The 26,163-nt window shown below is 42.9% G+C and overlaps 1 protein-coding gene across 3 annotated transcripts in view; it reads left to right on the forward strand.

The window, feature by feature from the left end:
- The window catches only part of NARS2 (asparaginyl-tRNA synthetase 2, mitochondrial), an 803,364-nt gene extending 787,303 nt beyond the window's left edge, over positions 1–16,061 (forward strand). For 2 of the 3 annotated variants that reach the window (XM_069639926.1, XM_069639927.1), the window contains exon 14: positions 15,540–16,061. In XM_069639926.1, coding sequence (XP_069496027.1) covers positions 15,540–15,684 — 145 coding nt within the window. In that variant the 3' untranslated portion in view covers positions 15,685–16,061. The remainder of the gene's footprint in view (positions 1–15,539) is intronic. The other variant, XM_069639928.1, reaches the window with a different exon arrangement.
- The last annotated feature ends 10,102 nt before the right edge of the window (positions 16,062–26,163 follow it).

Genomic DNA, 26,163 nt, shown 5'->3' on the forward strand with positions numbered 1-26,163 from the left:
GGGAGTCAAACAAGGCCTGGACATTGCCCAAATGTACAATCTTTTGAAAGAGGGGGCAAAAGGCAATGCAAAACACATCCAGAGAAATTTAGAAAATTCGTTGGTCTATTTGCCAACCAAGTGAAGTAAAGAGCGTAGGGAAACAGACGCATCTCCATTATTTTGATGAGGAAACATACAATAAGAAAAGAATTCTGCGACAAACACTACGTCTTATAAAACAGAATGCAGCAGAAGACCCCCTCGGCTTTACGCAAAAAATTAAAAACGTCAAACAAGCCTACTGGAACTGGACCAAGAATCACAAACATCAAAAACTCCAAGAAGACGGGGAAAGAATGCTTTTTCTCCTCAATGCAAATAACTGCAAAAACTTCTGGGCAGCATTAAATCAACTTGAAACCGGCCAAAACAGTTTTCTTTGCAACCTAGTCTCGGTGCACAAGTGGGTAGACTACCTTTCCAAAAACTTCGAAGCAACTGGCTCAAGAGACTTTATTCTTCCCAACATCTCCTGGTCCCTAGTATTTACCGAAGAAGAAATTGAGGACCTTATTATATCTTCTTCCGCCTCTAAAGCGGCAGGTCCCAATGGGCCTCACTTAACAGGTGCTAAAAAAACAGCCAAAACTATGGGCAAAGTTACTCTTTCATCTGTATAAGGAAATTCTAAAGACATTTTTTTTTCCACCATCATGGAAGACTGCACTCATTATCCCATTTTTTAAGGGGGGCGATAGGCTAAGCCCAGCATGTTATCGACCGATCGCCCTTCTGGATATAGATAGCAAAATTTTCATGAGAATATTACTGAAAGAACTTACCTTATGGGTGGACTCTAGATAGATTCTTCCCCCGCAACAAACAGGTTTCAGGAAAGGTCTTTCTACCAGCCTTAATGGACTCATCCTGAACCTGCTGAGTGAAAGATCAAATGAGAAAGAAGGCTCTCCGTTGTATGGGGTATGGGTCGATCTGTCCACCCATAAGGGACCTCGTGGACAGATCCCTCCTCTGGCAGAAACTCTACAACTGGGGGATTCCAGCCCCTCTTTTGGCCATGCTCATAGAGCTCCATAAGAACACTACCACCAGGGTGAGGTTGGATGACCTCGGCAATCTATCAGAGACAATCCAGGTCCTCAAGGGAGTACGACAAGGATGTCTGGGTGCACCGCTATTCTTTAACCTATTTCTATCAGACATCGGAGACTTTCTTGCCTCAGCATCGCTAATCTGTCCTAGGATCAATGGTAGAAAACTCCATTGGTTGGCTTACGCTGATGACCTAGTGCTCCTGGATGGGTCAGCGATAGGGTTGTAGCAACTTTTGTCCAAACTTAATGAATATGCCAAACTAAACGGTCTGATAATTAATCCATCAAAATCTAAGATCCACATCTTTAAACATCCGAAAAAAAGGTGACCTCAAGGAATTGGGTCTTGGACTGTAAAGTAATTCCACGCGTGGATGAACTGATATACCTGGTATATGAAATCCTTGCTCATCCAACTTTTAACAAGGTGATACCTTCCATCCTTGGAAAGACCTCAAAAATTATAGCACAAATGAAAAACCTGAATAGAAGATTCTGCAAGTTCTCAATACTTCCACTCAAGAAGTTTTATATAGGCAAAGCAGTCCCGGTCCTCCTCTATGGCCTTGAGGCAAAGCCCTTGTTGTGGAATTATGACTGGAGCAAAATTGAGGGCCTCCTGTGGAAATCTTCTATTCATCTCCCAATGTGTACTCCTCTTGCAAGTCTGAGATTTATCGCATTATCCCTGTTCCATATATATATATATATATATATATATATATATATATATATATATATATATATATATATATTGTTTTTCTGTTTACTAAAAGGACCCTTATACTTTGCATCTTGGGTAAGGCTGGGAGAGGAAGCTTTACTATGACAAAATGCTATCAGATATTCAGGCATTAGGGAACCCTCAGAAGATGATGAATACTGCAGAGTCCTCACATTCCCTAGATGGCCTTCTCATTCTGTGTGTTCTACCCAGCTACTACCACCCCCAGCGTTAGGATCAGGTAGCGGCTGCCTTCCCCAGGCCACATGGGAGGAGACTTTAGGCTGGTATTCTGTGAGGATTCGACAGGATTCATCACAATACTGAGATGTGTAAATCATATATTGAGATGCATTCATTAGATACTGAAATATACACACTGAGCTACATACATTCTATAATCTATACTCTGAGGAGTATATGCTGTATATTGAGATACTTTAATTATATATTAAAATTGATACACTGCATACTGAGTTGCATTCATTGCATACTGAGAGGTATATACTGTTTAGTGAAATTTCTATATGATATATTGAAGTATGTATGCATATGCACTTTGCACTGAGGTACATACATTATATACTGGAATGTATATACAGTATTCTGAGATGAATACATTATATATTGCAATATATTTACTGTATACTGAGATGCATTGCATACATTATATAGTAAGATATATATACAGTAAAGTGAGATGTATGCATGGTATATTGAAACACTACACTGAGATATCTTCATTGTACATTGAGATGCTTATACTGTATATTGAGCTACATATAACATATTGAAATGTATACACTGTATGCTGAGATATATACAAAATATACATAGATGTATACACTGCACTTTGAGATGTGTCCATTTTATATTGCAATTAATATAGTGCAGATTAAAATGCATACATTGCATAGCAACCTATGTATATTATATAGTGAGGTGTGCATGCTACATTCTAGTAACTCATATATGCAACTTGCTGAAATGCATACATATCATGAGAAATTGTGTATACTATATGCTAAGAGACATGCATGTTATTTTGTGATGCATCTACAACATAATATAAAAGATATACTGTAAACTGAAACTTCTTGTACACTCCATGTCAAAACATATATATTGGTTATTTAAATGTGTATGCTATTCATTGAAATGTATATACTACATGTTGAAACATATACATGATATATTGATAATCTTTATACACTGTAGTGAGAAGCTTACATATGTCATGGTGAAAGTGCTTACACATGAACTCTTTTTTCTTAAACACACACTACTGAAAATGTGACATGGTTTACAGCCCTGTCCACTGCAGGGGGTGGCTTGTTCTTCTCTTACTAGTTTACCTTATCACAAGTTGTTCAGGGGAGTACCTGGGCCTTCAGAGACTGGAGACATGTGTTAAGAGATTCCCTGCCCTTGGCTGCCAGTTTCTTGAAAGTGTTGCTCTTAGCCAGCTAGCCTGGACTGCTTTCTGATGAGTGTCTGTGTATAATTTCTGTTGGTGTGGGGAACAGGAGAAATGGTTTCCAGCACAGCAGTATGGTAGTGTAAATATTCAGCACTGGGCACAGGGTTTAAGCTTTGTTGACCTTGGGACTCTAAGTGCTTGCTTATTTGTCATTATCACTGTAGTTTCGCAGCAGGCATTACCTTACAGTGCACATATGTAAACCATAGAAATTATACTGTTGCAGCCCCTTCCCTGTACATATATATATTTATTTAAATAAAAATTAACCCGGGTAACTGTAAATTAAAGGAGACAAGGCAGACATCTGCCATAAATGTTTGTTGGATGCAGAGATTTTCTTTTTTTCATATATGCATAGCTTCATTCCAAAAGAAAGCTCATTTAACATTTAAATAAAAAATAAAATATGACCAAGTTTGAATACTTCTTATGCATTTAACACCAGAAGCAGCTGGTTGGATCCTACAGGATTTAAATTCAGCATATCCTGACTCATGTGGCAGTTTGAAACCATCATCTTGCAAATCTTTTGTATTTTAAAATATGTGAGTCATTTGTATAATATACTTCTCCCTATTTCTGTTTCGAAATCCTTCAAACACTTTAGATCATATTTATAAATCTGTACATATGATCCAAAAACAGACATTTTATACTTTTGTTGGAGAATATTGCACATAAATGAGTGAACATGAGAAGGTTTACCTATGCTCCTGAGAACGGACTCAAATCTCTAGGCGTAAGCCTCAAGCAAGCTCTAACCGTTTCCATGAACGGACCTGGTAGTTTGGAGCCGGGCTGCCAGGGAGACCTGGCTTGTTGAAATTAATAGACATGAAAAATTGCAAAATAACCACCTAAGAGCACAGGTTAGCCCCCCTTATTTTCCACAAACAAATGAAGCTTACAGTAAAGCACACACATATTTAATGTGGTTCGGAACGAAGAAGCTTTTAGTTGTTTCTGGCTGGATTTGAAAAATGTTAGCTATCATATGAGTCCCTGATGGAGTTCAGAAAAAAACGGGAAACTCATTTGTTTACTTAATAAAAGCTGACTTTGTCCCCGCTGGCCCTTTTTCCTGCATCATTACATTACCTGCGCCCAGGTGCAGTTTATTTTGCCCGGTCTCCTTCTAAGGAAAATGCACGTTACAAATATCCAAACACATACATACAAATACATATATGTATGTTTGTATTTGTATTAAACACGAAGGCATTAGTGAGTGCTTTGATCAGAAAAGCTGTTCATAGGGACAGAAAGATGGCATCTTAATTTTGTTTTGGAAAGGGCAAAGAAGTCTCTTTGTGGGCCTTGACTTAGTGTGACCTGACAATACTTGCATCTGAAACAAATTCTTTGGTTTCCAATACCTATGAGCCTCAGGCTTATGCATGGATGAACCACTGCTAGTTTTTATTCCAAGAAGATTTCCGTTTTCACTTAAATCAGTATTTTTCTTTGTCTGTTTTGACACTTCCATTTAAAATGGGATGGGTGGCTGTAACTCCAATATAAACAACATAGGATACTTGCACTAACGGTGTGAGGACTAGGTGACTAAATGTGATTCAAGGATCACACTAGTCTAACCCCAATATTCCCAAATATGCCAGAGCGACTGAGCACACATAATGAATGTGCATATGTGTGCCTGCAAGGTGCTGGGTGGCCCAAGGGGCATACATGGCATATTCTAATAATGGCCCGCCTGCCCCTGGGCCCCAGTGCCTCGCACGCACACATAAGCACATTCGTTATGCGTGCTCAGTCGCTCTGGCATATTTGTGGCAAATATTTACACCCATCCAATTAGAAAATGTGGCAGCCGCCACTGGTGGCTGCTACCTTTGGGTGCAAGGGGACAGGCACCGCCCCCTTATTTCTACGCTGGTGAAAGATTTAAGATTTTCTTAAAGACATACTTACATTTTCCACATACTGCAGTGTGCAGCTTTCCCCTGCAGCAGCATGAGCATCATGGGAATTGCGCATGTGTGGCGGGCCGGAGTCTGGCGAGTGCTGCTTTGCTGAGGAGCTTGGGGAGCTCCATCAGCATGGCACGTGGCGGGCCCCCCAAATGTACGCCACTCCCTGTTGGGTTGCAATAGGAAAGTTTGATTAAAAAAATTAAAAAAAACAAGCAAGGAGGAAGAAATACTTCCTTATAGGTGTCTGTGTGTGAACAATATTGTCATCAATTCAGGACAGCAGCCTAGGAAAAGAGATTAATAATATCTGAACCTGGTACATGCCTAAAGGCAAGGGGGAGAGGAGCAGGGCTCAAGTCGAGGGTTCACGCAGGTGAATGGTATCCACCCACTTTTCACAGACTGTGGACACCGTCCTTTTGGACTGCAAGGTGACTGGCCCAAAAGATAGCTTCCCTCATGCATACACAGCACTGCGGCGCTGCTTCATGTCCAGTGTGGTGTTGTGTATGCATAAAGCAGCAGTAGTATACACCTTTAAGATTAGCCCACTGAGCCGGCTGGGCCAGGGTGCGAATAGCACACACGCGTTCAGTGCTACATGTGTCTCACATGACGTGCGGCGTGCAAGTAAATGGACCCTGAGTGGTGCTGCTGGGGCAGGAGAAGGCAGGACCGGTACGGTGGACTTGCGAGTCGGAGTCAGGAATATATCTCTGAGGTGAGACGGCAGGTTATTCCCCTTCCTGACCCCGCCAGTTCTTTTTGAATGTTGAGTTGTTATAATGGAGTCAAGCTGACAAGGAACAAGCACTTCAAATTTAATACGCAATATGTTTTTCCTGCTGCTTCATCCTTTAAAAGTGTGGGCCCTGCGATGTGCTCATGTCATCTTTCCACACCCTCCTTTTCTTGCACCCCTCCTCGCCTTAAGCCCGGACCCTGCGGCATACTGCCTACATTTGTTAAGAAAAACCCAGAGGATGACATCATTGGACACCCCGTCCCCCTTTCCCCCGAGCCTCCACCCACATTTAAATAAAAATATAAAATCAACTTCAAACAACGCCAATCAAGATTATCTGACCATACCTCAATGTCATTGGCTACTATCGGTCTGTTTGTAGCCAATCACATGAAGGTGTGAGCAGAGTTACCGGAAGGTCCGGAAATCTCCATGCTCTTCCACAGAGACCCATAGAAGAGCGTAAAGGGCAGAGTTACTGTAAGGGCCGGAAATCTCCATGCTCTTCCACAGAGACCCATAGAAGAGCGTAAAAGGCAGAGTTACTGTAAGGACCGGAAATCTCCATGATCTTCCACAGAGACCCATAGAAGAGCGTAAAGGGCAGAGTTACTGGAAGGCCCGGGAATCTCCATGCTCTTCCACAGAGACCCATAGAAGAGCGTAAAGGGCAGAGTTACCGGAAGGTCCGGAAATCTCCATGCTCTTCCACAGAGACCCATAGAAGAGCGTAAAGGGCAGAGTTACCGTAAGGGCGAGAAATCTCCATGCTCTTCCACAGAGACCCATAGAAGAGCGTAAAGGGCAGAGTTACTGTAAGGGCCGGAAATCTCCATGCTCTTCCACAGATACCCATAGAAGAGCGTAAAGGGCAGAGTTACTGTAAGTGCCGGAAATCTCCATGCTCTTCCACAGAGACCCATAGAAGAGCGTAAAGGGCAAAGTACTGTCATTTGCCAAAAAGACGCCTTGCCTCTCAGACACACCGTTAGACAGTTAAATGGTGTTCTTTGGGTCTCGGAGACCACTGGAGCACAGAGAAAGCCACCTGCCAATAATTGACCGTCGCGGTGGCTATTTATATGTAAAGTTCGCCTTGCCGGGATACTGAAAAGCATTAACAATACATGTTATGCTATGCATCAGATATGGGTGGGGATTCCAGTGTCAAGAGTTAAAGTACAGGAGGCACTGGTGGTAACGTTCCCATGATGGTGTTAATTTGCATTCTGGATTAGTTAAGTGCTCAACGCTATTTGGTAGCCTCTGGTGCATACACAAGTCGCGAATGCTGGACCCACCGTGCTGCCTAACCAGGTTGTACATTACTTTTTTTTTTTAACCATTTTTATTTTTCAATAGAGGCATAATCAATAACAGCATATAATCGTTATACGTTGTTAACACAATGCATAAAACCACATTTTCATTCAGGGTTAATGTCACCTGTTGTGTAAGTTGCCTCCAATTTTTAAACTATAAATTACTATTCCACCACCCTCCCCACTGCCCTTTTTTTAAAATGTTTAAAAACAATTGTATTTCCTTGCAGAGGTAAGGACATTTTACTTTCAACAAATGTACAAGAGTATAACTTTTGCCAATATGAGTCCGCGTCATAACTTCGTTGTCTGCTGCTATACAACAGACATTTCCCAGTTTTATCGATTCATTCTTAAGTTTCTACCTCACCCCCCACCCAGATCCTTTATCTCTAGGTTCCAGAGTCTTTTCTTCTGACCTTTCCGCTAATATAACCCCATATGAGGATCCCAGTTCTTTTGTGTTCCTGGCTGTCAGGAGGTATAAACGTTTTTGAGAATCTGAGGTTTGAGGAAATAGGCTTCTCTTTCTTCGACAAAGTTTCGTAAGGGGGACCCAGTAGGCTAGAGTCTCTGCAGTGTTCATTTCTTTCATACATAGGTTCTTGAGTGTAACACTTAAACAGTTAACTCCCCCCCCCCCTTTACTTTTCACCTTGTTTCCTTTTCACGTCGTGCTGATTCTTTCACTCTTTCTCTGTTCTGGGTTGTTAGATGATCGATATATTTCTGAGGGTCCGTGGTTTATAGAAGTGGGCTTCCCTGTCTCCGACAAAGTCTCTAAAGGGGGACCATATGGACAAGTATCTCTGGTAAGTCTCTGTTCTTATGGCAGTTACCTTCTCCATTGCCATTACTACCCATATTTTCACCCACCACCATGGTGTCGTTGGGCCCTCTAGCGTTTTCCACCTTTGTGCCAATGTCATTCGTGCAGCTGATAATAAGTGTGTTATTAGAGTGGATATATGCCCCAATGCTGCATATATACCCTCTGCCTCCGCTCCTAGCAGGATCACTTTAGGTGATAGTGGTAATTCTCTGCCAGTAATGTCTTTGATGTGTCCCAGTATCTCCTTCCAATAAGTAATCGCCTTGGGGCATGTCCACCACATGTGGAACAGATCACCTCTCCCTCCACATGGTCTCCAACAATTTGGGGGATATTCTGAGTTTATTTTGTGTAATCTGTGGGGGGATATGTACCATCTGTAGCATAATTTAGATGTGGCTTCTTTAATTGCTGTACATTTGGAGGATCTGTGAGCTCTTGTCCATATCTGGTCCCACTCTCTATCCGTCATAGGCTCTCCTACATCTTTTTCCCAATTCTCTTTATATCTTAGGTTGTCCGTTGGTTGTGCTCCTTCGAGCAGTCTGTAAATTCTAGATATCCCTCTCCCTGGTTTCCCCTCTTGCATTGTTAGTTCCAATCCTGTTAGGGTTCTTATACCCGCTCTTTTCACTGATGGGTTTGAGATTCAGTGTCGTACTTGCATGTATCTGAACCTTTCATTTTCCCCCATATCAAATTTCTTTTTGCATTCTAAGAAGGGGATTGGGTCCCCGTTTTGGTACATGTGCTGCAATTTTAGAGTGTCTGCGCCTTTCCAACCGACCCAGAAATTCTTCTTCAGGCCTGGGGTGAAATCGATGTTATGTGCTATTGGGGATAATGGGCCCAACCCTCGTTTGATCTTTTTCATTTGCATGGCTCTGTCCCAGTTACTTAGGGCTGTTTTAGTAGCTCCTTGTAGTTTCCCTTCTGTTTCGCGGACCTTGAGATTCAGTGCTAGGAGCGCTGTTATCGGGATCTGTGTGGATGCTTGTTGTATGGCTCTCCATCCTTTGATGTCGGCTGGGTTAGCCCACTGTAGTATGGGGGCCAGGTGGCTGCCATGATGTATCTGCCCAAGTCCCTAGGCCTCCCAGGAGCGGGGGACGGGTCAGTATGCGTCTCTGTATTCTGGGTCTCTTTTTCGCCCATATGAATATAAATACTGCGTTTTGAAGTTCTTTGATTATCTGTGGCGGGATCTCCGCAGGTATTGAATGGTCACATATATTAGGCGGGGGAGAAAGGTTGTACATTACTTTTAATGAACAGCAATGTATCCAATCACTGAAATATATCATGCTGTCACTTTAACACAGGTGGAAATTGCAATGAGCTATTTAAAGCTGAAAAGCACGGTGGCAAGAGGAAAGGTAAAATACAATAAAAACGTTCTCTGCTGTGTTTATTTATTATTTAATTGGGGAAATATGGTGATTTGCAAGTCTATAAAGATGCCTCTTCCTCAGCCAGGAGCAACTAAAGAAAGAAGCACCAAGGTGCAGACTGTGAAGTAAAATTCGAATTGTATTCACTGGTTTCACTCCATCAATGACCTAACAGCTCCTGGAGGGGCTGAGGCACCAACGTGTGGAAAGTCAGCTTTATTACCAATGCATCAGCCGGTGCATGGTTGGACGATTGCCCAAAGTTCTGCAGGAGCACCTGTGTGATATGCGAGGTATGCATGGTCACACATCACACCTTAACATGAGAAGCCCATGAAACCAGCAGCATAATTGTCCAACATTCGGTCAAGGAAGATAAGAGTCTACTATCTCTGTGAAACAAGTATACAAAAGAGCAAATATAAGTGAACAATAATCCAGTCAGAGTTTTAAAGAAATCTACATGGCTAAATCTATAGCCGAGCAAATAGAGGTAGCCTGCAGTGGTCTACAGTGCTTGGAAAGGGACTTTTGGCCTCATTACACGGATGGCGGAGAACCATGGCGCTTTTAGTGCCATGGTTCATGCCTGGGAATTACCGGCCGGGGCGGTAATTCCCCCTTCCACCATTGCCCTTCCCCATTCTTGCCCCATAAGGCATAATGGGAATGGGGACGGCTCTAATTACGGTGCCGCAAATTGCGGTACCGTAATTAGCTCCCTGGGTCCCTTTGCGGGTTGGCTTTTAACGCCTGCAAAAAGCAGGCGTTAAATCCCCCAACCAGCAAAGGGACCTCGCAGTAAGGCAGTAAGGATTTACCGGTACCGGTATTTTACCGGTACCGGTAAATCCTTACTGCCATCCGTGTAATGAGGCCCTTTGACTCTGCTAACTCAAAAAAGAGATGATTTGAGGATGGGTATGAGAGATTTGACTGCTTTTATTAACTGTCAATATGAAACATCACAGCTCTGCATGCCTGAACAACACCCCCTTCCACACTTGCTCTTGTTATTGGTCTTTTTTTATATTCTCTGGGTGTAGGATGGTAACAAGACATTCTGCTAAAGTGTGTACTGATCGGGCCGAGAAATGCCCTCATTACTTACTGGTAATCTTCATTACACCTAGTCTCTCTCTTCCCCATCATAGTCCTAAAATCATGAAGGCCTTCCACTAGCCATTTCCCTAAAAAATAAAAACCTTTTTAGTTTGAGCTGCTTCACCTATAAGATGAAACTATTGAATAAGAGGACAGATAGGGAAAAATGACATATGCGGAAAGACACACAGCTTGTAGGTGTTGTTTTGTTATTTGCCCACCCATTTACTGTGCATGGCCATACTAATCCCTATGGCCACTCCCACCCAATTCCTACCCCTCCCCGCTCAAAATACATCTCCTGGGAACTCTTGGAGCTCGCTTTAATCAAGCTTTACCATCAAATTTTACCCTCAAAGTGCCTGCCAGTGTTTTTTCAAAACAGTCTTCTGAGAGTTAATTACTTGATTGGAGCTGTAAACCCACGACTGGTGAAGTAAACATTTCTTAACCAGGTCTGCCTTTACCACGAAAATTATAAGCACTCTGCGTTTGCTTGCCTGATGTCCTTTTTCTAACAAAGCATTGGCAAAGCCAACAGTTTTCGATTGTGTTTGTTTATTAGACATTTGCCAGGCACTGCTATTAGATATCCAGGTACTCGCACCATTTTGCACCTGCTACTATCAATGGCCACTTAATACCACTACGGCAGTGCCTGCCAAGTGCCGTTCCCATTCCCACACAAAGGACCAAACTGTTGGCATTGCCAATGTTTGTTTAATGTGTCCCTAAACTAAAGATTAACAAGCATGTAAATTGTACCGTTGTTTACTCTGTACAGTGCTTGGGCATTAAGCGCAATAGAAATTCAATAAAAATACAAAACACATAATGCAAAAGGGAATTTTTTCTGCTTACTCTTATTAAATTCCATAGTCCCAATTCCTGCATGAAGCCTTTGTTTGGTGGTTGGGAGGAGTAGGAGTTTGATAAAACAGAACAGAGTCTGTGTCAACTGATGTTTTCTCTTGGTGTGGATGCACCACAGAAAATGCAGTCTACTGTGGCTAGATCTGTGAAGTACCCTGTAACAAGCACACAGTGCAAATTATGTCACTTCCGGAGACCTCCCTTCCGGTGATGTCACTTCCTGTTGGCTATGCTAATGAGTCCACCCACTTATTTTTTTTAGGACTTGACCCGTGGAGGGGATAAGTGCCTCAGGCAAAACCAAGACATGAACTAGATGCTAGATCTCTTAGATGACTGTGAAGTTAAGAAGCCTGCTAAAAACAGGTTAGGGAATCTTTGGGAATATGTGTATTAGCATAGTTTGATGCTAGAATCAGTTGAGACACCTACTCCTCACACCGTTAGTGCAAGTATCCTATGTTGGTTATATTGGAGTCACAGCCACCCATCCCAATTTTATAAATGCATGTGTCAAAACTGACAAAGAAAAAGACAGATTTAAGTGAAAATATGAATCATCGTTTATCAAAAAAGAGGGTACAACGTTCATTAACTGAGAGTAATTTTTTCAATGGGTTTTTTGCTGAATTCTTTCTTTCGATAAACATACGGGGGAGTGGGGAAGGGTAAATAAAGGAATGGGGGTAGGGAATAGTGTTCAATAGGGGAAGGGGTGGTTGGGGGTACCCCCAAAAAGAAATAAAAACTATTTTTGGGCAAAAGAAAATCGAACAAAATTACCATCGACAAATTAACATAGACCCAAAAAGACCAGGTGCACACCCATGCAATTAGCCTAAAGCTCAGTCTTGCGTAGGCATTGGAAACCAAAGATTTCGTTTCAAATGCAAGTATTGTCAGGTCACACTGATTCTAGGCCCAAAAATAGACTTTGTAAGCCTTTCCGAAACTAAATTAAGATAACATCTTTCTGTCCCTATGAATAGCTTTTCTGATCAAAGCACTCACTAGTGCCTTCTTGTTTAATACATACAAATACAAACATCCATATATGATAGCTACCTTTGTCCAAATCCAGTCAGAGACAACTAAGTACTTCATCCTTCTGAATCACATTAAATGTGTGCTCTGGAATGATCATGCAGGGTGCTATACCTGCTGTGCTTTAGGGGCCAACCTGTGCTATTAGGTGGTTGTTTTGTAAGCACTGAAATAAACACTTTCATGTCTATTAATTTTCAACAAGCCAGGGCCACCTGACAGCCTGGCTCCAAACTACCAAAGCCTTCATGGAAGCTGTAAGGGCTTAAACCTCAGAGATTTGAGTTCACTCTCAAATTCTCAGGAGCATAGGGGAACCTTCTGATTGTCACTCATTTATGTTCAATATTCTCCAGCGGAAGTATGAAATGTCTGTTTTTGGATCATATGTGCAGGTCTATAAATATGATTCAGTGTGTTTCACGAATTTCTAGACAGAAATAGGGAGAGGTCTTTTATACAAATGACTCACATATATAATGTAATATATAGCAACATGTTTTAATGTACTTTTGCCAGGTGATGGTTTCAAAACACCCCAAGAGTGCAGGATATGCTGAATTAAAATCCTGCAGGACCCAACCAGTTGCTTCTGGTGTTAAGTGTATAAGAATTATTCATACTTGGTAACATTACATTTTGTTTTTTATTTAGAATGTTACATTCGTTTTATCTTGGAATTAAGCTTTGCGTGAATGAAAAAAATACATTGTTGCATACAAAAACATCATTATGGCAAATGTCTGCCTTGTCTCCTTTCATTTACTGTTGCCAGGACAATGTTTATTTAAATAAAAAAAAATATATATATAAATGCAAGGGACTGCAACACTATTATTTCTATGGTTCAAATATGTGCATTGTAAGGTAATGCCTGATGATAAACACCAGTGATAATGACAAATACTCTGCACTTCGAGCTCCCAGGCCAACAAAGTTTGAACCCTGAGCCCAGTGCTGAATATTTACAGTAATATACTGCTGTACTGGCAATCATTTCTCCTGTCCCCAAAACCAATAGAAATTATAGGTTCCGTGTCATTTAATCGCCTGTAATTTCATCCCCTGTCATTTCAACGTGCACATTCCATTGAAAATGCTCGTTTTTTTTTTTTGGGGGGTGGTTCCCCCCCCCCCCCCCCAAAGCCCTCTGCCCACACTTATTTTTGGATATTGCCTACCCGCCCAATCCCTTATCTGCCCTTTCCCACCCCCCCTAAAAAATTCGATGAGCACATTCTTTGGAATGTGCACGTAAAAATGCCTGGGGATGAACATGCAGGCGATTAAAGGACGTTGTACCGAAATTATACACAGGCACTCGGCACAAAGCAGCCCAGGCTAGCTGGCTAAGAGTCACACTTTCAAGGAACTGGCAGTCAGAGGAAGGGCATATCTTTGCAAACGTCTCCAATCTATGAAGGCCCAGCTACTCCCCTCAACCACTTGTGGAAAGTGAAACTAGCAAGAGAAGAACAGGCCACCCCTTCCAGTGTACAGGATTGTAAACCATGTGACATTTTCAGTAGTGTGTGTATAAGAAAAAGATGTCATGTGTTCTTACTTTCACCATGCTATATGCAAGCTTTTCACTACAATGTGCATAGATTCTCAATATATCATGTATATATTTCAACTTGTGGTTTATACATTTCAGTGAATAGCATAAGCATTTTTAATAATAATCTTATATTTTTGACATGGCGTGTAAAAGAAGTTTAAGTTTACAGTACATATTTTTTATTATGTTTTAGATGCATTACAATATAACATATATGTCTCTTAGCATATAGTATTAGCAATGTCTCATTATATCAGGTATGCATTTTAACAATTAGTGTGTTGGAGTTATTAGAATGTAGCATGCACATAGGTTGGTATGCAAAGTATGAATTTCAGTCTGCACAATATGCATGACAATATAAAATGGATGCATCTCAATATACTGTGTATACATCTCAGTATATATTGTATGTATCTCAGCATACTGTTCACACATTAATATGTCATATATGTAGCTCAGTATACAGTGTATGCATCTAAATAAATGTATCTGTATGCAGTGTATATGTTTTAATATACAATGTATTGATCTCAGTACACTATACATATTAGTATATAATGTATGCATCTCAGCATGCAGCATATCTATTTCAATATATAATGCATGTATCTCAATATACAGTATATACATCTTTTTTGTACCAACCCAGAATACGTATGTTTTGTTAACTTTCTGTGTCTGTCTCCCATTGATCCCACTCGGCTTTGTGACCGGTTTAAAATAAATGATATTCTTGCTGTCCTATGTTAAACTCAAGCATACCACAAAATAAGCATACTACCTGTCGATTAATGACTGTAAAGTGTCACAGAAATGTATTTTAGAATGAGCTGAAAATCTAGTCACAACAAAGTATTTTCTCCAGTGGCAGCTGTAATTCTGCACTGTGCTGGCTCAAGCAGCAGACATTGTGATGTCAATACTCAACAGTAACAATCTATTGCATTTATAGCAGTGATGCCATGTCCTTATTACAGATGAGTAGTGATCTCACTGTTATACTACAAAAAGGAAATTGATTACAAGGTTATATGAGACTATTGCAGAGTGTCATTTATTATAATATAAATATTGTGGAAAACTGTATTTGTATCACAATTGTGTGGTTTCCTTAAACTGCCTTATACAAAGAAAAAATGGTAAGGGTTGTACACATTTGTCTCTACCTTGCATGCATGAGAAAGGTGTGCTGGATGAATAGATCAATGAATGTGACCGCAAGTAATATACAGAAACTTCACGTGACACGGTGGCTCATTTGTACTCTAGAATTAACCCAAATTCCCTATTAATGTTCCATCCCATTTAGTATTGTTGAAAATAATGAAGATACTTGCTGGTAAGCGGCAACCTTTCAAATGCATATTTTTCTGTATACATAAATTACTTCAAGTTTACTATTTCTTCTTTGTTGTTTCAAAAACAGGTATTTAGAACTTCGTCAGTTTGGATCTGTTCCCCATGGAGGCTTTGGAATGGGCTTTGAGCGATACCTGCAGTGTATACTAGGCGTTGGCAACATCAAAGACGTTATTCCTTTCCCTAGGTTTTCACATTCATGTCCTTTATAGTTTGGTGGATTATGCTATGTAGATGATATGCCTGAATTTGAGGTGCCATGATTTGTGGATCAATGTCAACAACCCTATTACTGATAGAAATTGACAAAGTTTCGAAGCACGGACACCGCCAGAAGAATCGTTAATTGCATCCATTTTCCAGGGCTCCTTGATTGACAGGACATCTGCTTGATGCTACCATTTTGTATCTATAGCAGACCTACAGTAATATTATTACAATGCACTGGGACTTCAGAAGAACAAATGCAACTCTCGATGGGCCCTGGAACTGCTGAATGTAAAGCTGAATTGAGCTCTACAAAGCCCCAACAAAATCATGTACCTTTCTTTGACCAGAGCTGTTAATAAATATATAACTTTGAAATGTGTCTCATGGTAAGTCCATGTTTTGGTAGTTAGTGTCAAAGGCAACAGATTAATTGTATTATTTTAGCTCTTTAACTGTTGAGTTAAGCATTTGGAATCCTAGGTAAGTGTTTGCTTGAATTTGGTTGGCTGAGGAGCAATGTGCTTAATGACTACTGATATTGACTGCATTCAAAGCATTTTGACACATATTGCTGTTCCAACAGAAATTTGCTACACAATACTACTCTCAGTGCTGCACCTCAGCATTGACGGGTGTCGGAGCTGAAGATGAGATTGAGAGCTGAGTAGTATGTGACTGGAACACTGGCATGGCATTGCAGGAGAGCAGGGGCAAACACAGATGGGCTGTGGGCGGAGAGACATTTCCCCCAATTCTGTTTGTTTTGTGTGGAATGGCAATTAGACGGCATTGGTTTAAAAACTCACATTGGTTTTTTTAAGAATGATGGTGTGTTTAGTTTGATAGGTTTAGGATTGAAACATTTAAAAAGTATGATATTAGAAAGAAATCTCAAGTGCAATTGTAAGGTTTAATATATTATCCTGTAATTGCATCATAATCAGTGATGCCCCCTCCCTTAGTTGCCACAGGGTACCACCTAATGCCTTTGATGTAATTGAATCCCCAGCTGAAATGCTCCCTCATCCAATTTACAAGCATCAGAAATGTACCTTCCAAATAAATCTTTATAGACAGCTTAAATAGGATGCTTTTTTTGGATTTTAAATTTTATTGGTTTACAAAGTACATCCAAAATGCATCTCATAAACAAATTTCATATATTGTAACCATTCCCAATAGTGAACGTTCTAACCATGTATAGACAATACAAGTAATAATCAATTACACACAATTGATGCAGGCAATCATACATCTGCTGATGAAGAAAATTAAAAATGTGTTGCACTTATGAATCAACTCAAATCAGGGTGAATTAATTAAATGTCTGAGATTTGTGGTGAATCGCTCAATAATCCTGTAATTGGATAAATTGAATGAACTGCTTCAGAAAATCATGGAATCTCACCCTTCAAGGTTGTTTCAATTTTGCTCATTGCAGCTTCAATGTAGTCAAACAATCGCAAGCAAAACGATCAAATGGTGACCAGATTCATTAACAAGACCTTTCCTAAATTGTATAAATCTTGCAAAATGTTTACAATGTGTCAAACATGTAAATGTGGGTTATCTATCTAGTGATACATGTATTGTGATGAATCCGAGATGATTTGGCCAGAAAACCTGGCCTGGGACCCCTCTCATTGTTCCAGGGAAAGACAGACACTTCCGGATCCTGACCTATGGGTGGTGTTCTGCGGGAGGATCACATGGGGAGAGCAGGTCAGGACTAATGGAAAAACCCTTTTAATAACTTTCTCTGAGACCCAATACCTCTAATGGCTTATTGCAAGGTTGCAATTGTGGGAAATGATGACTGGAATACCAGGGACATCAAGTTCCAAAATGCTAAAAGCACTGAGACGAAGAAGAAGGGATGCAGATGCCCTAGGTTGCTAGTTGCTGGTTAATAGGGTTAATGATCCACAGCTGAAGGTGCAGGCCATAGAGAAGAGCAGCAGTCGAAGGTGAAGTGGTTGCAGATACTCCACATTACAGAGGTTGTAGCTAAAGGAGCGTAGACATGCCGGAACCGCAATGGCTTGGAGTATGGATGCCGGCTTTGAGAGGATCTCTTCCTTCAGAGACCTGAGGTGCAGAGATCGTGCAGCGGGAAGCCTTAATTGTACAAGCCTTCCCCCTTGAAGATTGTGGTTGCAGGGGTAGCGTGGCAGGAAGCATGAAGCCTTAGACTCTGGTGGTAGGCGAGAACCGGAGACCCTTTGGAGCACGGAACACTCCTGTTTTGCTTAGCTCGGGCCACGGAAATAAACCAAGTCAGGCAGTTTTCCCTGTCGTCTTGGAGGAGAAGAAGACAGGAACCTGAAGGCAGCCAGACGAGCGCACGTGCACAGAAAGAACTCAGGTCAGCATTCCATTACAACACAATTCTTGTTCAGGTCAGTTCCCTCTATTGCCCCTCTCTTTCTCTGGCAATATGGCCTACAAACAAGTTGTCGCTTAAGTGTTCCCTCTTGGCTTTAGTGATGGTTGTTTATGTTTGTTTCTAACAATGTTGCCCTTTTATACTGTTTGTACTTGTACTGGCCTTTAAATTCCCAATGATAGTCTTCTGGTTTGCTTGCCAAACTCTTATACTGCCACTTACTCCACTTTACATTAGCTTGGTATGCAAAAGAATGATCTTTCTGCTTTACATCACTTTGACACGTTTCATACTTATATTTCTGCCACTCTATTTCTTTTCCATTCTTTCGTGCCGTTGAAGGAGGATGTTGACAGGACACCATCTTTAAGTTCGTTTGACCCAAAGAACATAACTATTGTCACGGTTGATGCTAGTGAGGTCGTACTGCGGGCAGTTTTGGAGCAATGACAAGAAGGAAGATACAGACCGAACGCGTTTGTGTCTAGGCCGCTGAGAAGCGGTCTGCTGTTATCGAGAGTGAAGCATTGGCTGCTTCCTGGGCTTTGAAACGTTTCAGGACATGTCTGTGGGGAATTCCGTATGTCATCAGGATGGACCACAAGCCACTCACATATGTGTTTACCACAAAGGGTGTGAGTTTGGTGTCACCAGGATAGAGAGATGGATTGTGGATTTGCAGGAATTAAATTTTAAGGTAGAATACATACCTGGTGTCATGACTGTGGTGGCAGAGGGTTTGTCACGATTGCCAGTGGTAGTGCCGGAGGAGCAAGGGGAGAGTGATGTAGGCGTCCAGGTTGCTTGTGTGCTTCCCACTTTTGACAAAAACAAGTAGGAGAGGGAATTGTCTAAGGATTCAGAGTTGGCGTGGATTAAGAATGGTCTTCGTGGTGGTTGGGAGACAGTGAACGCAAGGGAGTAAGGGAGGGTGTACATGCATGTCTTAAGTGAACTGGCAGAGGGTCCATGGGGTGTCACGAGAGGCAATAGGCTGGTGCCTCGTGTGAGTTTAAAAGCAAGGCTAGTTGAGTTGGCACATGAGGCATTTGGGCAGATCCCTGACCAAAAGGAGGTTGCATGAATCGTATTGTTGACCAGGTATGGACAATGAGGTAGAGGTGGGTGGTGGTAAAGGAGTGTGTCGCATGTGAGTGATAAGAGTATGGTGTTGCGCCCACAGCCAGTTTACCCAGTTGATGTTCCCAATGAGGTGTGGTCTAAGGAGGCTTTGGACATCACGGGTCCCATGGATTGTCTCGATGGTGGTTTGAGGTTTTTGGTCATGTTGGTGGACTACACATCCCGGTGCGTAGGGGCTCCCGCTTTTGAGACAGCGACAATGGAGAAGGGTGTTTGACAGGGAGGGCATGCCTGCGAGTATGGTCACTGACAATGGTGTGCAGTTATTTTGCCTCACTTGCAGGAATTTTTGAGGTGTAATGGTATTAGGCATCATAGGACAGCTTTGTATTATCCATCTGCGAACGGCTTGGTTGAAAGGATGAATGGTTTTGTGAAGGGGGCCATTCATTTAGCTATCGCCAATTGTCTGTGCTGGCAAGAGGTGGTCTCAGAGTCGTTGATAGCTTATAGATGGACACCCTCAATGTTTACCAGTCGATCCCTGTTTGAGCTCATGAGGGGAAGGAAGGCAGGGTTAAGATTGAGAATGGCTGCCCTGGGAGAGTGTTCTCACTAAAGTGAATAGGTCAGAGGTGCTGGAATGGGTGTGTGCCTCTCAGGAGCAGGTGGGAGCATGACAGGGTGTTAGGAAGCTCTGGATATTGAGGTTGGGGATTGCGTATGCATAAAGAACCTCCAGTTTGTGCCTAAGGGCAAGAGTACGTTCATGTCGACCCACAGTGTGGTGAGGTTGGGGTGGGGTGGGATATGTTGTTTTGGACGATGGGACAAGATGGAGTAAGAAGAGAGTTATGGTGTTGAGTGGAACCACCATGCCTCCATTGTTTGGCTGTTGCTGTTCTTTGGAACCTCATTTGAGCAGGTTTACCGTGGAGCAGCATGTCTGTGTGAATCTGCTGGTGAATTGGAACTGGGGTGCAGTGAGAGGCCCGCACCTCCGATTGGTGGTCGTGTGGATGGTGCGGGTTTAGATGAGGAGCGTGTTGTTTGTGTATCGGACATTGGTGATGGGGGTCGCCCGTTGGGGTTAGAATGAAAGACTATGTTTGGAAGGGTGGCAATGAGTAATGCGTTGGTGAAGGTTTTCATCACAGTTTTCATGTAGGACTTTACTCATTACAGTGTTCACAGTTTTCCTGTATGTTCCACAAATGTTTCATAATCCATTGTTTCATAATCCACAGTGATTCTAGAATGTTCTACTGTTGTTCAGTTTACTTTCTTTTGTTGCATTTGTTCATCGTTGTGGTCATTCATTAATGGGGGAGAAGGGTTGTAATGGAACACTGGCCTGTGTTCTGTGGCCATGTTCAGATTGAGTGTCAGTTGGTGGTGGTGCAGCCACGGGGTCCGTTTCCACAATAAAGCCTCTTATACCCCTCTTGCCTGGTCACCACGATTATTTCACATTGCCTAAGCCAAAGAGGAGCAGAAGTCAGAAAATGCCATTGCGAAAATGTGGTTAATGCAAGAGGGGGGAAACAAGAGTGGCAGGAAGGCTGCCATTCTGACCAAGGGTGTTCAGGAGGAGAGGAGCATAACCTGCATTGCATGTAGCAATCAAAATTGTGGAAGAAACAGCATCAATGTGTCTTATGTTTCCCCCAAAGAAGTAGTCCAATATGGTTGCCAATTATAAGACTTATTGAGTTTAATGAAGCTAAAACCAAACCACAAGTGTACTTGTAGAAGTAGTAGTAGTTTTGCTAGTCCTGGCAGTGGAGTACACCAGGACAAAGGGACCTTGTAGTATGGGCCTGACAGGTGAGTGGACCAGGCACCAGTTGTTGAAGTACTGTGGTGTGGTTAAAAGTGTGGAAGAAGTCCACAAAAGCACATTGTGAATCATTTTGGAAACATCCTAACAAATCAACGTTACTGATACAAGTATTTTGTGAACTATTACAGAATCATCCTGACTGAAATCTTTTTGTTGGTTTTGATGAACTGTGGAAACTTCCTTATACTTTGAAGAAAATGTGTATAGAACTCTGCCTCAAATGTAGAGACCAAAGAATTGTTGAACATGTTGGACTGTTGGTTAAATTCAGTTGAGAGACTTATTGCAACTATATCTTTTTGAACTGTTGGTTGAAATATTTAGTTGTTGTATGTACAAGTTTGAGGGACTTTTGTTAAGAGTGTTTCCTTTAGTTTACTTTAGGCAGGGATATCCTCATCAGGGTAGGGATAGTGAGGCATTTATCAAATCCTTTTTGATTTTAATAAAATGGCATCTTTTGAAAAACCTTCACAGAGTTATCCGCTTCACATTTCTGACCCCTCACAGTATCAATAAAATAACTTATCAACAAGCATTGTGTGTTATTACTGTACATAATTGTAAGTGATCACTCCGACAAGGCAGCTGATATAACCAAAATGCTAGTCTTTATTGACTTTTGAACAGCTTCAAGTTATAGCAGGTAAAAGAAAAATAAATAAAGAAATTATCTTTTCAGTCAGGCTTCCAAGTATTCCTTCTTAGTGCCTGGGAGGCAGTCCTTGTAAGCTTCCTTCTGGAATATGGACTAAATCTGGGCTTAGTCCTCGTAAACCCAACGGTAAGAGGCTCCTGCTGCTTCGCTTTCCAGTTGGTTCTGCAAAGAAGTGGAGAATTCACCATTAGTCCTACATCTCTCGCTGGTTTATATAGGGGCTGGACACTTCTGGTCCAATCAGAGTCCTTTACCCAGCTAAGCCTTGATAAACCCCACCAGTCCCCACCCCCTTCCTTCCTTGAGGCCGTTCGCCATGATGCACTACACCCGCGTGCCATGAGGTAAGGATTCTGGTATGTATTGGGGCTTCGTTGTTCCTTGTTTTGGGGAGTGTTATACTTGACTTTTAAATGTCTTTCTTGTGGCAATTCATATGGGTTATCCGCCCTTTACCGAGCCATGGTTGTGTGTCGGCGTGCAGTCTTGATAGCACCCAGACCTTCCTTTCTCTGCTGCGTGCAGAGCCGGTGGTCACATTCCTCACAGGGGCTGCATGCCGACATCACGAAACCCGGGTCTCTCTCTTGTCGCGGCGCACAGGCCAGGCTCTGTCCGTCTCCCTCCTTCTTCGCCTGGATCCTGACCACAGCCGCGCTCTTGATTCCAGTCTCCTCCCTCCTCTGTTCGCAACCAACTGTGCAGTCACCCACAGCCGGTTTTGGTTCGAACTGAGAAGCGTGCAAGCCGCAGTCGGCATCCCACCACGTCTCCACCTCGGAGTCCACCTCCTCCTTCCTCACGGCCCCTTCCTCCGACTTCGAGCCGTCACAATAATCCATAGGACATTATAAAGTACCAGTCAGTTTTATGAATTGACATTTTTTTTATTTATAAAGAAATAAAAATACATATTTAATACAGAAAGGAAAAAGGTTATACCGCAAACATTTCAATACAAAAAGAAAATAAATGTATACATTCAAACAATGGATGGCTGGTAAAGACTCCTTGGACTATTGGGTATTCCACCCCTCTTCAGGACTGGGCAAATGCGATCTGTTTACAGGGATGATTTTTCTGGGTGGACCTAGAGGGCTTTGTTGTTGGCACAGGTTATCAGGGGCACCAGTTGTGAGCCGCTCCAGAAGGGATCATTGGGCAACAATACACACAATGGATCTCTGCATATTTAACGCAGCGACCACTTGCACAAATGTGTTCCAGTCAATGGGGGCATTTATTATAGGAGTGGGCTGTCGTCTCGTACACCCCATACTAGATTGTGCAGCTTCTAGCCCCTTACAACCCTCCCTCTGTAGATAAACTCCCCCCTATCGGTCCATGCAGCCACATCCTTTCCAAGTTCCATTTTATGTAGCAATAGTTCTGTGTTAGGTTTATAGCATTGGCTAAGGGTATTCGCCACGTCTGCCACAACCAGGTCTACACTCGCCAGTACCTTTAAACCGCTAGATTATCCGGGCGGCATGTAGAAGGTTTGTATTTTTTCTGCATCGCTGTGGTTTAAGTATTTATGCTGAATATCCGTCTATAAGGCTGCTTTGTCATGCGCCGCTAAATCAGGTCTGTTTAAAAGATCCTCCATTTCTGAATCGAGTTGCATGGTGGCAACCTTCCGTATATCCCAATCCGCAGGGGTTGTGGGGATCGCCAGACTTCTACCTGCCACTTGTCCACCATATATTTTATGGGCATGCTCCATCACTGAACCCCGAGCAAACTGGTGATTAGCCTTAGGGCTATGCCTATGAGAGATCCTATGAATCTGCCAGCCTAGGAGACCACTTTATGCATGTAGTGATATCCGCCCTTTGACAAGTTTCTTGATGACGCACACTTTCTTAAAGTGTTCTGGGCAATCTCCAAAATAGCAGCCATCAGAGAATGTGGTAAGAATGGCTTTGCGTTGTTGAGCAATGGCGTATACAAGCATTTTGAGCAGCGCAATGTTTCTCTGTATGTGTGTCAACATGGTGAAAGCACGACCGGCTACTAATGAGGTATTTCAATTAATGATGTTTTTTAGATATGTTTTTAAGAGTATAAACAGCGAGTAGCCCTGACAGGAGTATATTAGTGCACAATCTATAATCATCTAGAATGGTTGTTTTTAAACCAATCACAAGATATCCGTAGGGCTTACTGGTCACGTCTTCAAAAGCCTCCATGAAAAAATGCGTTTTGGACGTATACATCTGTTGAGCTATCAAGGCTAGTTTATCCCAGGGTTGTTTAAAATATATATATATATGTATATATATATATATATATATATATATATATATATTTCTGAGGCTTGTGGAATCTGCTTAGATCACATGCTGCGCATAGGCCGACATCTAGTGGAAGTTGCGGAGTATTACAGTTTGTTTTTCGAAACTCGAAAATGGGCGTCGACACAGGGTGTGCCAGTAATACTATCCCTAGTGTGATGTCCACTATACCCATGATCCCTCAGGCTTCTAGGACCCTCAGATTGTTTTTTTCCGCCATACTGGTCGGAAGCATTCAGCGGAGTTCCCTGGCATTAGCCATACTTTGAAAAATATTGTTATATTTCCCCTTTTTCTCCACCCTAACGTCGAGTCACCGAAATTCGACACTCGACGCCGAACCGGAGAAGAAAGCGACCGTCGAGAGCTTCACGACGGAGTGGGCCTAGGAAGGCCACTGGCCTCGGCCCTACAAGTAGGGAGAGTGGGGGGTGGACATACTCTACACTCTTACATACTTTCTTATATATTCCTACACTTACCAGCCCGCTGCCTCAAGGTGCGTATGGAGGGTACCCCTTTCCAATTTTGCCCAAAGTGCAACCGCAAGTATCCTTGGGTTGACAGACACGCCACGTGCAATCTCTGCTTGCCAAGGGATCACCCCGAGGCAAATTGCAGAGCGTGTAGTAGGTTCAAACCTAAAACACTAAAAGACCGTTCCACCAAGCGTTGGGCCCACCACGCCAGGTGTCAAGAGGCCATGGCCGCAGAGGGTGCCTTCAGCGACGGCAGCGACGCCGTACTTTCCGACGACGAGGGCAACACGGCGTCGAAAGACAGCCAGGCGTAGGTCCCCGACCTCGGAAGGTCGTCCGGCAGGGCGGCTATGGGAAAGACCCCCGGCGACGTAAGCGCAACCCACAGCACTTCCAAACACATGAAGTCCCACCGAGACCCGACGCGCACGTCGAGCTCTCGGAAAGAGGCACATAGGGAACGGTCCGAATCGTCGTTCTCGATCTAGATCGCCGCTTGACTCCAGGCAATCATCCACTATTGCCAAGAGTGCCTCGCTCCCCAAGGTAACCGAGGTTCGAACGTCGGAAGACGAAGCCGACCTCTATGCCCAGACCGCACTCCAGGAGTCGGTGTCTACAGCCCAAGTAACGCCTATTCCCGAATCCCAACCTACACTGTCAAAGGATAGTACCACCTCTACCGAAGCTCGACGCCAGGCGTCGAAAAGCTCAGAAGGCCCAAAGAAGCAGGGTAAACACTCTTCCAGCCACGGGGAGGGGGAAAAACAACAGAGGAAGCAGTCTCAGCCTACTTCCACACCGCAGAAACATTCCACTCCACTCAAACAGACAGGTCTCACATCTCGATTATAGATGAGACAGGGAAACTCTCCCCCAGGCAGAGTCATTCCCAGTTCAAGAGAGTGGTCTAGTGAGGACATAGATAGAGTCATGTCAAGAATGTCATCATTGGCAGATTTCTATTCCAAAAACCCTGAACATGTTCTCACTTATAGCCCCGATGGGTCAGCACCCTCAGGTCCCAGAGATCCAATCCCCCCAAGTAAAAAATCCTGGTTCGAAACAACACGGTCTTCAGATCCCTTCCACATTCACCCTTATTCTCAAGAAGAAGATCCTTCCCTTTGTGAGGATACAGATTTGGGCATGTTGGAAGAACAGACTCTGACAGGCTACTATGGGGACGATGAGGAACAAGAGGAGGAAGAGGATGACCCAGAAACATACAGGGTAGATTCCCCGGTAGATAAGGAACCACCGGTTACCGACTCCCCTGTCGACAACCAGCCCTCCTAAATTAAGTCCTATCTTGAGCAGCCAACCACATCCACATTGACACCCAAGGTGCACAAGAGGAAAGAGATTTTGCCGAAGAGTTGGTGGGAGAAAGGAGACCTGTTGCGCAGGCCATCCCTATCCTTAGGTCGATCCAAAGAAGAATAGACCCTTCACTGGTAAACCCCAACCTCACCAGGGCAGTCAACCCCAGGATTGAGAAGCTTTTCAGGGCAGCCCAATCAGACCCACTGTATATAAGAGGGCATCTGAAACCAGACTCCCTAGTCATTACAAACACCCTAGTCGTTACAAACAATCCTCCCGACAAGGAGAGCAAGAAAATGTATGGGTTCGGCAGAAAGGTTGCCTCCACTTCCGCCTACCAAACAAGAATCGCCAACTCCACCACTCTGCTGGCGAGTTATAACTGCCACCAATGGGAGGAAGTCGCGGC

This window comes from Ambystoma mexicanum, chromosome 7q (genome assembly GCF_040938575.1).
Source record: "Ambystoma mexicanum isolate Mex_15411 chromosome 7q, UKY_AmexF1_1, whole genome shotgun sequence".
Taxonomy (NCBI): domain Eukaryota; kingdom Metazoa; phylum Chordata; class Amphibia; order Caudata; family Ambystomatidae; genus Ambystoma; species Ambystoma mexicanum.